The 11,769-nt window shown below is 63.6% G+C and overlaps 2 protein-coding genes across 3 annotated transcripts; one reads left to right on the top strand and one right to left on the bottom strand.

Annotated features, from left to right (window-relative positions):
• Positions 1 to 2,795: 2,795 nt before the first annotated feature.
• CUNH11orf68 (chromosome unknown C11orf68 homolog) lies at positions 2,796 to 6,132 on the bottom strand. The gene is made up of 2 exons (XM_037518259.2): positions 6,017 to 6,132; positions 2,796 to 5,415 (listed from the first exon to the last, which is right to left on the bottom strand). Exons 1-2 carry the CDS (start codon positions 6,130 to 6,132, stop codon positions 4,659 to 4,661), a joined length of 873 nt encoding a protein of 290 aa, XP_037374156.1. The 3' UTR covers positions 2,796 to 4,658.
• Positions 6,133 to 6,495: 363 nt separating this feature from the next.
• On the top strand, positions 6,496 to 8,544 carry DRAP1 (DR1 associated protein 1). 2 transcript variants are annotated; one of them, XM_037517545.2, is made up of 7 exons: positions 6,496 to 6,591; positions 6,825 to 6,897; positions 7,001 to 7,094; positions 7,371 to 7,490; positions 7,591 to 7,705; positions 7,878 to 7,966; positions 8,286 to 8,544. In XM_037517545.2, exons 1-7 carry the CDS (start codon positions 6,550 to 6,552, stop codon positions 8,389 to 8,391), a joined length of 639 nt encoding a protein of 212 aa, XP_037373442.1. In that variant the 5' UTR covers positions 6,496 to 6,549; the 3' UTR covers positions 8,392 to 8,544. The 2 variants fall into 2 exon arrangements, with proteins under 2 accessions (XP_037373442.1, XP_037373443.1); XM_037517546.2 differs by having other exon boundaries at positions 6,501 to 6,591; positions 7,612 to 7,705.
• The last annotated feature ends 3,225 nt before the right edge of the window (positions 8,545 to 11,769 follow it).

Raw genomic sequence — 11,769 nt, 5'->3', positions numbered from 1 at the left:
TGTATATGTGTGGTGTGGTGTCTCAAGGGGGGAGTTGGCAGGCAGGGAAAGGATCTCTGACTGGGGGGAAAGGATTGGGTCTTGGAGTGGAGGCCAAGCCCTCCAGAGGAAGGTCTTGGCAGGAAGGCTCCGCTGCCCTCTCCTGGCCCCTGTGGGGCTCAGCCGACTCCCGGACAGGGAACAGCCTGTCCCTTTACGCCAGGGAGGAGGAGGAGCTGGGCGACTTGTGTGTGTCTTCCAGGGTAGAAGTGGAACTTGAGGGCGAAAGATCCCCCGCCACCAAGGCCATTGGTTCAGACTTCACCCCTGGTCTCCAGGGGCCAGAGCTGCCCAGGGACAGGGCACTGGGGGAGATCTCTGTCCGTGGCCGGGGTACTTAACCTCTGTGCTGCTGCTCCCTTCTCCTGAGCACCCTGAGGACCCAGCGGAGAACACACATACCCTCCTTGATCCGAGGGTCCCCGGGATCCCCCTTGGCCTGGAAATAATTCATGCAGATTTTCTGAGAGCGAGAAAGAGAGGCCACACTCACCCACCTTTTACTGCAGCATGTTGTCATGTGTTATATTTCACTGTAAGGTTTTGTTGCAAATTTCTTACTGTGCCTGATTTATACACTCGCCTTGATCACAGGCACGTGTGAACAGGGAGCAGCACATGCAGGGCCCCATTCTCTCTGCTCAGCCCTGGGAGTCCAGGAGCGTATCCCCGCACTCCAGGGGGGACGACAGGGACACCAGGCCCGCCCAGCGCAGAGCAGGGATGCGGGCCTCTGTCCTTGCCATCTGAACCTCAGTTTGCGCAGGTAGAAACTGGGTGAGGGAGGAAGCCGGAGATGCCCCTTGTCTGGCCTTCACTTTGGCTCCAGTCTCTGGTTTTATTCCCCAGGAAACTGCCCCTTCTGACTCTGTCCAGCCTGGGGGTTTGCATGCACCCCCACCCCCACCTCATCCCGGAGGCCAGTAATCCAGAAAAGATGGTTTGGTGGATTTCTGGGTCCGGTGCCCTTAGGTTACCTCTCAGCATTTGGGGGAGGTGCATCCGAAAAGTGGGGAGTTTCCCTCCCTGGATGAATCAGCTGTGTGACCCAAGCCTGGTCCCCGCCAGGGCCCCTCCCAGCAGGCGGGACTGGGGTGCAGTTGCCCTGCTGGGAAAATCCCCCAAGCCTGCCAAAGGGCTGCTGAAGTTTTCTCCTAGCTCAACTGTTTCCTGTCCTCCCTGATTCAGCCCCTGGTCCCGGCTGGGATGGGGATAGGTCAGAGCTGCTCCCGGCTCCCTGGCCAGCCCCTCTCCCGTTTCCTGCCTGGGGCTGGGGGCTCACCCTGTATGTCAGGGGGAAGGTGGGGTGGGGCTTCTCTGCCCTGTGCTCATCCATCCTTCCAGTGGTTTTATCAAAGGGAGCAGAGCACAGAGGCCTGACCAAAGTGACCCAGCCCATCCCGGACCAGTGCTGCTCCCTCACTCCTGTGTGGGAATGGACAGGCCCAAGGGGGCAGACTCCCCTGCCGGCCCAAGGTGGGGTTTTGGGGAGCCCTTGACCTGGCAGAGGAGTAGTCTCCATCCCCCCCCCCCATAGACTAGGGAGCTCCCTCTGGTCTGGGTCAGCTTAGTTGCTGGACTCTCTGAGTCTCAGTTTCTTCATCTGTAAAATGGGAACCCTAGTCCTGGCCCACCTCTCTCCCAGGTGGTTCTGAGGCCCCAACCCGTGTGCTCAAGTCAGATCCCAAGTCCTGCAGCTCTTTCATCCTTGCAGCGCCCCCGGCCCCACCAGCACTTTCCTAGAGGGGCCTCAAGCCGTCTCGTGGGAGCTAGAGTTGGAAGGCCCGGGCTGCTATCACGGCTCTGCCGTGCGCCGTGTGGTAACTGTGAACCACCGCTTGGTTTCTCTGGGTCTCGTTCCCTCTTCTCTGAAGTGAAAGGAGTAACAGTAAGGCGAGGTTTAGAGAAGATAACGCAGGGAAACACTCAACACCACGCCTGGCTCTTGTTAGGGAAAAAATGAGGAAACTGAGGCCCAGAGACAGAACGCGACTTGTCCGGCACCAGGTCAGGTCCTGTGCTGGGCGCTGAGAACACGCTGGGGGATACAGCACAGCTGCTGTCCTTGAGGTCACAGGGGTGGCGGTGCTGTGGGAGCCTGGGGTGCAGTTGGAGCAGGAGAAGCTCTGAGGATGAAACCTGCGCAGGTGGATGTGAGACATGGAGTCAGCCGGGACAGCAGGTGAGGGTCAGGCCCCCGAGCTGAGGACAGCAGTCTCTCCTGGCCCTGCCAGGAGCGTGGAAGGGAGAAAGGCCAGCCTGTGTGCAGGGAAACGCCAGGCAGCTCGGGGTTCTGGAACTGGGGGCAGGGGGCAGGGGGGAGGCGCGCTGGAGGGACTGGTGCGGGTTGGGTTTGAGTCACTGGCTTGTTCTTCCATCTGGCCCCACAGCGCTGGCTCTGCGGAGAGCGCTGAGATTCAGACGCCGGTCCTGCCATCCCCGAGTGCAGTCGGGCATGCGGCTCAGGGGCCAGCAGGAGATGGATGTCAGCCAAGGGATCCCAGGTAACCTCCTGACCCGGTGGCCAGGCAGGTGTTGGAGCAGAACAGGCTGAGGCTCAGAGCTGCAGCCCAGGGGGTGAAAGAAAGGCTGAGTGGGCTCCAGTGGGGTGAACATGGGCAGAAAGGGGTGCCAGAGGGAAGCTGGGGCTGCTAGTGAGGGGGGGGGGGAAGGGGCCTAGCTGGGGCCTGTTCAGGAGAGTAGACTGTGGCAGACTGTGTGTGTGGGGGGGCTATGGCAGGGCTTTGAGGAAAGGGGTTCAGGGAAAGGGATGTGGGGAGACAAGAGGCAGGAGGGGAAAGAGACAGGTTGTCATGGTTTGAGAGAAAGGAATGAGCCACGGAGACGAATGTCTGTGAAATGCTTAGTTATTGAGAACCAGGTGGTGTGGACACCATTTGGACATCATTGGGGCACCATGAGGACCTGTTCAGAGTCCCCCCCAAGCCTTGGCCCACTTTGGTCAAGAGCAAAGTAGTGATGGTCTGAGGGCGGCAAGGCACCCGGCTTCAATCCTGGGACCAGTCTGTTACAGGGACTTCCCAGGGCTGGGCTGAGGGGGACTCAGCCCTGGGGAGGGTTGGGAGTGGGGAGGGGGCTGAGCCAGCACCCCATGACTCACCCACTTCCACCCAGTCAGCCCAGCGGCATCTCCGCTCTCCTGCTCCAAATTCCAATTTGGTGAGGTGGCTGGAGGCTTAGTCAGCTCACGCACGGCACGAGAGCAGTGTCCCAAAGGGCTCCCTGCCAGACACCCTGCTCTCCCACCAAGGCCAGGCCCAGGGTTGGGGAGCCAAGTCAGGTACCCAGAGGCTGCAGTGGTCTCAGCAGAACGAGTGGATGGCTCAGCAAGATTCTGAGCGAACAGGCCATGGGTGGTGGCAGGGACCGGGGTGCAAGTCCTGGCTCTGCCTGACTCACTGAGTGACCCCGAGGGAATCCCCTTGACCACAGAACGGCCATCTCCACGCTACTGGCCGCCGGAACAGCGTCTTGGAAGTGCTCTGCCAAGTACAGGGTGGCTCCCGTGGGGTCAGGTGGCAGGAGAGGCGAGGATAACGGGGCTTCCAGGGCCACGCAGGGTCATGAAGGCTGTTCGCTGCACAAGGATACCCACCCTAGACTGCTGGAACCCAGCCCATCCTCTGCTCACCAGACCACACTCCTGGCCCAGAACCGCCAGGACCAAGAGGGCGCCTTTCCTGACAGGCACAGCTACATGCTGTGGACTACAGCGGCCCCTCCGATGGGGCTGGGCCAATCCCCTGGGTGTATGGGAAATCACTTACAAGCTGATTCTGATTCTTGGGATGTAGGAAAGTGGAGGTAGCTTTGCAGAGGCTTTCAGAGGCTCCCAGCCGTGGGACTGAGATGTGACTTATCACTGGGTGCAGTGACAGAGCTCCCGCCCAGGCAGAGAGGCAGTCTCTCCTGGCTTGTCTCTCTCCAGCAACCAAAGCAAGTAGCCACCAACATGGTATTTTACAAAACACTCAAGACACAGACCCAAGCTGGGCTTTATTGGAATGCCAGGAGCAGGCATACGACAAGGTAGCCAAGGGAGGAAGGCGGTGCAGGCTTTGAGGTGGCAGGCCCCATGCCCATGGCCCTGGCATGCCCTCTCTCTGCTAGGGGCTGAGTGGGCACAATTGCAGCCCTCCCCACCCCCTCCCAACAAAATGGCATGCTCAGGCCTACAGGGCCTCTGCCCCCTGGACTGTGAAGGCTCCAAGGAGAGAGGCTGGAAGAACTAAGTTTTCTCTCTGTGAGGGAGGAAGAAAAAGAAGGGGAGGATGTAGTAGGAGGGGAGGGGGTGGCCAGGAAGGCTCTCCTCCTGGGTGTCAGCACCCAGCCTGTGGTCCTCGCTGGCAGAGGGGAGCAGCAATGAAGAGAGATGCTGAGGGTTCAGCCATCAGGGAGCCAGAGCCTCCAGCTGGCAGGGTTTTGAGTCAGCCCTGAACAGAGGGCAGAAGTTCAAGGGGATCAAAGATGCAGGCAGTTCCCGAGTGACCTTGTCCTTAGAGCTGGGGGGGCTTGGCCTCCTTGGGGCGAGGAGGAGGAAGACCAGAGGATCAATCCCTAGCAGGAGGTATAGAGGGTGGTCTCCCCAGGAACCCTCACTAGGTTAGTTCCACATTGTTGGCACGGTCCAGCACACGGGAACCACGGGCACTGCCCCCGAGCTGGAAACGGCTCTCATACAGTGTGGGGCAGAGGTGCCAGCGGTTGGCCCGGTAGATGCCCAGGTAGGTGTAGACGTCAGGCTTGTAGGTGAGCAGGCACTTAATGCCTGCTGCACGAATGGCCGCATCCGCCTCCAGTACATCCAAGCGGTCCGTGAAGTCATCTGTGTAAACACAGATGACCTGGCGCCCACCTTCCTTGGCCCGTGGGCTCACCTTGGCCACCTGAAGCCGGCCCTCAACCACAGCCCGCGCAATGCCAGCCCAGGCATGGTCCAGCTTGAAGCCAGGTGCCAGGTGCATCAGCCACTTGCCCGAGAGCACTTGGTGGGTGATGGCCAGCTGGCGCAGGGTACCTGGCGTGACGGGCCGCCCACTGGTCTGCAGAGCCTCCCAGGCTGCCTGCAGGCCCTGCACATCGCCCGAGTTGGGGACGTAGCCCTGCCCGTATGCTGCAATCCAGCCCACGGGCTCAGAGTTGGGCGAGCTGGGGTCCCCATAGCGGGTAACTTGGGACGGCGGGTACTTGGCCAACCAGGCATCCAGCTCCGTAGCAGGTGTGGTGCGGGCATCAAACACCAGCCAGGGGTCCATGTCAGCGGCCATGGCCTCTGCAGCCAGGTGCTCAGCAGTGAAGCCATCCTCTCTGCCGCCTGGAGAGTCCTCCTCGTCCTGCTCCTCACCGGGCTCCATCCTGTGGTGAGGGAACCCAGTTAGGGCCAGTCCAGATCTACAGCATGCTGGGCCCTCGCGGGTGCCAGGCACCACACTAAAATGTGCAGCCTGGGGCGAGACGTAATGCCACCATGGCTCGGTTGCTTCATCGTTACAAGACGCCTGGGGTGGAACAGACTACATGGGAGTAAGGACTGATGTTATTACCGCCAGCCCTGACTTAGAGGAGACAACTGCGGCTCGGAGAAAGGAACTTATCCAAGGTCACGACTGGAGCGAGGGACGGGCCCAAAATGTAAACCAACGAGCCGAGCCTCGTCTCCGGCCATGCCAGGGCCCAGCAGGTATCCCGAGCGCGGGGTTTAGTGGAGGGAAGCAAAGCAGCAGCCCCAAGCGGGCCTGCGGGGCCAGGCCTCCGCGGGCATCACCCGTCCACGCAAAACCAGGGCCCAGAGGCCCAGAAACAAGGACACCGAGGCCAAAGGGGCGAGGCCCGCACTCGAACCCGGTCCCGGGCCGGCGGGAGGGCGAGCCTCCGCCCGCCGCGCCCGCCGCCATTAGCGCCCGCGGCCTTCGCTGCGCCCCCGCCGGCCGAGCCCCCTCCCGAGCCCCGCCGTCACCTCCGGCCTTCGCTGCGCTCGGCGCCGGTCCAGCCCCGAGCCCGGCCCCGCTCCTGCCGCGGCTCCGCGCCGCCGCCGCGCCCCGCCCCCGCCACGGCAGCCGCCGCCGCCGCCATCTTAGCGCCGCCGCCGCAACAACAACTTTATAGACAAGAGCAGCGCGGGGCGGGGCCCGAGCGCAGCGCCGCGGGGCGGGGCCGGAGGGCGGGGCTGACCCCGGGGCGGGGCCGGGCCGGGGCGGGGCCGGGGCGGGGCCAACGTCCGTTCTTCTGGCCGTGGGGGCGGGCGGCGGGCGGCGGGCGGCGGTCGGGTCCGGGGCCGACGCGAGCGCCCGGGACGCTCCGAGGGGAGGGCACTGGGGCCCGCCGAGCGGCGGCCCGACCCGCGGCGCTAGGACCCGCGGGAGCGGCGGGGGCGGGCGGGCGGGCGGGCGGCGCCGGGACCCGGGGAACCGCGGCGGCCGGCGGCGAGCAGGCCCCGGGCCGGGAGGCTGCGGGCGGCGGCGCCGGGCCCGGCGCGGCGAGAGGCCCGAGATGCCGAGCAAGAAGAAGAAGTACAACGCGCGCTTCCCGCCGGTGAGCACGTGGCCGGCCCGCGGGCGCGCCCGGGTCTCGGGAGGCCGGGCCGGGCCGGGCCGGGCCGGGGGGCGGGCGCGTCGCCGGGGTCGGGGGCACGGGCGCCCCGCCCCCCTCCGCGGCTCCCGCGCCCGCGCCCCGCGCCCCCTTCTCCCGGGCGCCCCCTTCGCTCCCCCGGCTCCCGCATCCCCTTCGGGCGCGGGCGGCGGGCGAGCTCTCTGCCGCCTCCCCAGGCGCGGATCAAGAAGATCATGCAGACGGACGAGGAGATCGGGAAGGTGGCGGCCGCCGTGCCTGTCATCATCTGTATCCCCGGCGGCGCGCGGGGCGGGGCGGGCGGGCAGGTGGGGCTCCGGGGGCCCTCGCGGGCTGGGACCCCGCCCCCGAGTTCTCCTTGACACCCCCCCAGCTCGGGCGCTGGAGCTCTTTCTGGAGTCGCTTCTGAAGAAGGCGTGCCAGGTGACCCAGTCCCGGAACGCCAAGACCATGACCACGTCCCACCTGTGAGTGGGCCGGAGGGGCCGGCGCTGGGCCCTGCTGTCCCCGCCCCCCTTCGCGCTCGCCGGGAAGCTGCGTCCTGGTGGGGAGGGAGGGGGCCGGGTGGTGGGGGCCCCGGGAGGCCTCAAGATGGGTGGCTCGGAACCGGGGAGGAGGCTCGGTGTTCCTGCGAAGCGGGGGGCTTTCCCGGCGCCAAGCGCTTGACAGTCAGAGCCCCTCGCTGCCTGCCTGAGGGCCGGGCATCCAGCCCTCCTGAGAGCCCGCCGCCCCGCCTCTTCCAGGAAGCAGTGCATCGAGTTGGAACAACAGTTTGACTTCTTGAAGGACCTGGTAGCCTCAGTGCCTGACATGCAGGGGGACGGGGAGGACAACCACATGGACGGGGACAAGGGGGCCCGCAGGTGGGAAGCCAGGGCCAGGTGTTCAGGTGGGGAAGGCCAAGGCCGCTGGGGTTGGGGGTGGCCGGGGGGGTGGCCAAGTTGAGGGGAGACCTCTGGGCAGATGGACTGTGCCTTCCCGAAGGGGCCGGAAGCCCGGCGGCAGCGCCCGCAAGAATGGCGGCATGGGGAGCAAGGGCAAGGACAAGAAGCTGTCTGGGACGGACTCGGAGCAGGAGGTGAGTGAGCCCCAGCCCTCTGTCCTGCCCCTGCCCACCTGTGGAGAGGGCGGCCTCGCCCGGGACCCCTGCCTGTCTTGGTTTCTTTGGAATCGGGCTCTGGGTGGGGAGCTCGGGGTCTGGCTCACCTGCGATGCTCCTCAGCCTTTCTCGTGGTCATCCTTGCCCGCAGGATGAGTCTGAGGACACAGACACCGATGGAGAAGAGGAGACCCCCCAGGCCCCGCCCCAGGCCAGCCACGCCCCTGCCCCCTTCCCAAGGTAAGCAGCTCATCGACCCCCTGGGGAGCGAGCAGATCCCCGAGGCTGAGTGGTCCCCCCAGGTCTCCCTGGCCGCTAGGTTCTGCTAGCTCTGGCAGACGTGGGTCCTGGGGGAGAAACTGAGGAGGGCAAAGGGCAGGGGCCGTCCCCCAGGCAGGGCGGTAGTTGGGCCTGGACCTTGCCTGTGTGACCGACTCTGGGCTTGGCCCTGTTGCTATAGGGGGTGGTGGGCCTGTGTGGAGGGTGGGGTGGGGCTCAGGGGGTAGGAGTGGGCTGCTGGGAATGGCCTGATCTTCCTCTCCTGCTTTCTGCCTTGCAGCCCCCCGACACCCTTCATGCCTTTCACCTCGACTCTGCCTCTGCCCCCACCACCCCCTGGTCCCTCAGTCCCAGATGCAGAGGATGAAGAGGACTATGACTCCTAGCGCCCTCTGCCCCCCAGGCCACACCCCCTTTTAGTTGGTTTTAGTTGCCCTGGGGGGAGGAGAGAAGTAGAGTTGTTCTTAAATTTATTAAAAAAAAATAATAAAGGGAAAGCCAGTGCCTGTCCCAGCTTCCGTCCAGGGCTTTGTGGTCACCTTCCCCCATGTCCGTCTGCTGTCCCACAGGGAGCTGGCGCGGGGCTGCGGTGGCCAAACCGGGGATGCTAAGGGGAGGAGGCGGGAGACCCTGGCTGTTGAGGGACAACACTTCTGACGGTGCGGGGTGAGCCTGAGTGGTTCCTGCCCTCCTCTGAGTCACCGCTCATCTCTGATGGAGACCCTTCTGTCCACTCTGGCTGCCACAAAGGGATGGAGGGGATTGGCCATGGGACACTAGAGCTCAGGCCAGGTGCCGGGAGAGGCATGTGGGGAGGGGCAATGGCAGCTGAGCGGAGTGAGGTGGGAGAGGGCGTCGAAGGCCAACTGTGAGCAGGACGGTGACCGTCCGCCTGTCCACTCCTTTTCTGAGCAGCTCGCGGAGCCGTAGCTCGCAGGAGCAGCTGCTGGGCGAGGCTGCGCAGGAGGCAGTGGGTGCGCTTGGGGCCCGCAGACTCCAGTGAGGGGGTCCTTAAGGACTTCCACTTTCTGCAGTGTTTTGGGCGGGGTGGGGGGCCCTTTTCCAGCTGAGGGGCACAGGAGGAAGAGCAGGAATAGCCTGAAGAGCCCATGTTTGCTGTGATGAATTTGGTGCCTGTGAGACAGCTGAAGAGACACGTGGGTTGGCTCTTGAGTGTACGACTTAGAAACAGGTGTGTGGACCTCGAGGGTAGCCCAGAAGAGAGAGGGGAGGGCCTGGGGGACCACCAAAGGGGACTGAGGAGCAGAGAGACCAGGCGCCCAGCCCACGGCTCCCAGGAGCCTCTGCTGGCACAAACCCAGAAATGTCTGGGAGGAGGAGCGGCCGCAGTGGAATGTACCACACCTCACAGGCTTAGGGAAGCTTCGCCAGAGCTGCCTCAGTAGCTTGGTAAGACGTGAAGGCTGAGGAGGGGACGCCAGGACTGGCGTGGCGTTGAGGACAGTGGCTGAGCAGGTGCCAAGTCTTGTTTTTAAGATGGTAGACATGCCAGCTTGTAGCGAGGGAGGGCCTGAAGGGACAGGAGGGGGAAGAATCAGAGGACTGAGGAGGGGTGCCCCAGGTCAAGCCCAACCCGGAAAGAGGGTGAGTGGTGAGTGACTTTGGGTGGGGGATTGAACATTGGGTTTTTACCCGACTGCGTCCTACGTTTCTGTGGGATAGGAAGTGGGTGGCAGGTGTGGACAGGCCCGGGGTTTGTGGGTCCAGTCTGCTTCTTAACCTGCTGCTCTTCTGGATATATTACCCCTCCCTGCCACTTTCTCTTGGGGAACCACCTCTTCTCCGAATCTGGTGTGGACAGCTGACCTTGCCAGGACCAGCTCATCAGCCTGGCCGGGCATAGCTCCACACACGTTCAGGCTGCAGTGATGCTGCAGGTGGGGTGGGTGACACCTGAGCCCTGGGGCTGAGGTGGGACCCTTGGGAAAAGTTTTTGACGAGGTCACTGGCTTTCGTGTGGCGCTGGCAGCAGCCCAAAATCCTCTGGAGTCTGGGTGAGGATGGCCTTGGCCTCTCTGGGCTAGCAAAGGGGGTGGAGTGTGGGCTGGGTCCACAGCAGGCTCTTCCCGTCCTGGGGGGCAGTGCTGATAGAAGCAGCTCGGAGCAGACCAGGACTCGGGGCCCAGACCTCTGGTGACGTCGTTTTGCCTACACCTGTCCTCCCCGGACTTCTGTTGTGAGAGCCGGTCAACCACGTCTCCCCAGACCAGTGAGGCTCCCGTCACTTGTGACCGGAAGAGCTGTGACTGACTCGGGCCAGGGTGGGGAGTGGTTTTTTCCAGGAGCAGCCCCAGAGGAGTGGACCTCGGGTCTACAGAGCTGAGAGCAGGTGGAGCTGGTGTGAGGAGGGGTCGGGAGAGGCAGGGACCCCTGGGCTCCTGCTGCTGCTGTGAGATTCTGACCTGAGGGCCCAGAGCAGCAGACTGGGTGACCCCGGGCCAGGCTAAGAGCCCAGGGTGCCGTGAGCAGCCTGCCTTCCTCCCGGCCAAGGCTTGAGGAGGCCCCGGTGTTGTGGGCTCAGCCTAGCAGAGTGCTGGCAGGCGGGTGCTCGGAGCCAGGCCACGGGCCCGAGTGCTCTTCCACTCACCCCACCTTGAGCCGGTTCTGTAGCTTCTCTGTGTCTCAGTTCTCGGCCTGTAAGGTGGGGCCCAGCTTAGTTGTGGGCCCCACAACGAACATGTGCTCTGCTGCATGTCCAAGTCATAGCTGGGCCCGTGTAATACATGGGCACGCACCCTGTGCACACTGGTGAACTCCAAGTCCAGTTCATTTCTTGCTCCTCTGGGCCTCATGATGGGGTGTATGAGCAGTGGGCGGCACTTCTCCAAGGCAGACTTTAGGGTCCAGGTTTATTCCAACTTGTGGCCCCACCATCTCACACACCACCTCGCCGTGAGACCAGTGTGTCTTCGGAGGCCGCAGGCCACAGTGTGGCCCTCCCTTCCTGCAAGTGGAGCGGCCCGCCCGCTGCGCTAAGGATTCACTCAGGAGCACCCCGGAGCACCTCAGCAGGGGGCCACACGGCCCCCGCCAGAAACCTGGAGTTAGTCTCGTGCCACTAAGTGCCAGAGAGGTGTGGTGACACCAGAACTCACCTGCTGGCGCGTGTCTGAGGTGCTGCAGCCGCCTTAGAGGATGTGGCGACAGTTTCTTGCTAGACAAGTGACACCCACGGGCAGCTTTCCCACTGCCAGGTCTCCTCCCAAGGGGATAAGGGCAAGCGCCCACCGACATTAAGCTCACAGTGCCAGGAGGAGCCACCCCAAGGCCCAGCTCCAAGAGCAGAGAAACTAGGAAAGCCAGACAGGGAACAACAACGAGAAAGAAAAGGCCGCAGCTCTGCGGACATCACAGGTGAAGCTTGTAGACGCTGAGCGAAAGGAGTCAACACCAGTGGATTCAGGGGTTCAGGCAGACGACAGGCAAAGCTGACTGATGGTGGTGGAGGGCAGCCTAATGCTCACCTGGATGGGGATGTTTGGGGGGGGCACAGGGAGCCTCCCAGAAACGTGCAGCTTCACCTGGTAGAGCGCACGCCGCCCGCGAGCACTTCTGCGACCCAGACGCTGTTCCTGCCAGTGGAAGCTTCTCAAACTGTTTTTCTGATGGGGGGGAGACATGATGATGGCGCTTCTGAGGTGATACCTGCTCCGGGGACAGTAGGGCATGAGGGAGGAGGGCCGAGTCCCAGGCCGGAAGAGGGTCCCCCGTCATCATACACGGAGGCCAGGGAGACTGCTAAG

This window comes from Talpa occidentalis, unplaced genomic scaffold, assembly GCF_014898055.3.
Source record: "Talpa occidentalis isolate TD23 unplaced genomic scaffold, MPIMG_talOcc4v2.1 talOcc4.17, whole genome shotgun sequence".
In the NCBI taxonomy this organism is placed as follows: domain Eukaryota; kingdom Metazoa; phylum Chordata; class Mammalia; order Eulipotyphla; family Talpidae; genus Talpa; species Talpa occidentalis.
The sequence above is the reverse complement of the archived record's forward strand: the minus strand, read 5'-3'. Positions and strand labels throughout refer to the sequence as shown.

What these genes read in the sequence shown, in the direction of transcription:
- DRAP1 (XM_037517545.2), top strand. Translation starts at nt 6,550, where the DNA reads ATGCCGAGCAAGAAGAAGAAGTACAACGCGCGCTTCCCGCCG. An exon ending in ACCATGACCACGTCCCACCT is followed by an intron (nt 7,095 to 7,370) that starts GTGAGTGGGCCG and finishes CGCCTCTTCCAG; the next exon opens with GAAGCAGTGCATCGAGTTGG. An exon ending in GGACGGACTCGGAGCAGGAG is followed by an intron (nt 7,706 to 7,877) that starts GTGAGTGAGCCC and finishes CCTTGCCCGCAG; the next exon opens with GATGAGTCTGAGGACACAGA.
- CUNH11orf68 (XM_037518259.2), bottom strand. Translation starts at nt 6,132, where the DNA reads ATGGCGGCGGCGGCGGCTGCCGTGGCGGGGGCGGGGCGCGGCGGCGGC. An exon ending in GAGCGCAGCGAAGGCCGGAG is followed by an intron (nt 5,416 to 6,016) that starts GTGACGGCGGGG and finishes CCCTCACCACAG; the next exon opens with GATGGAGCCCGGTGAGGAGC.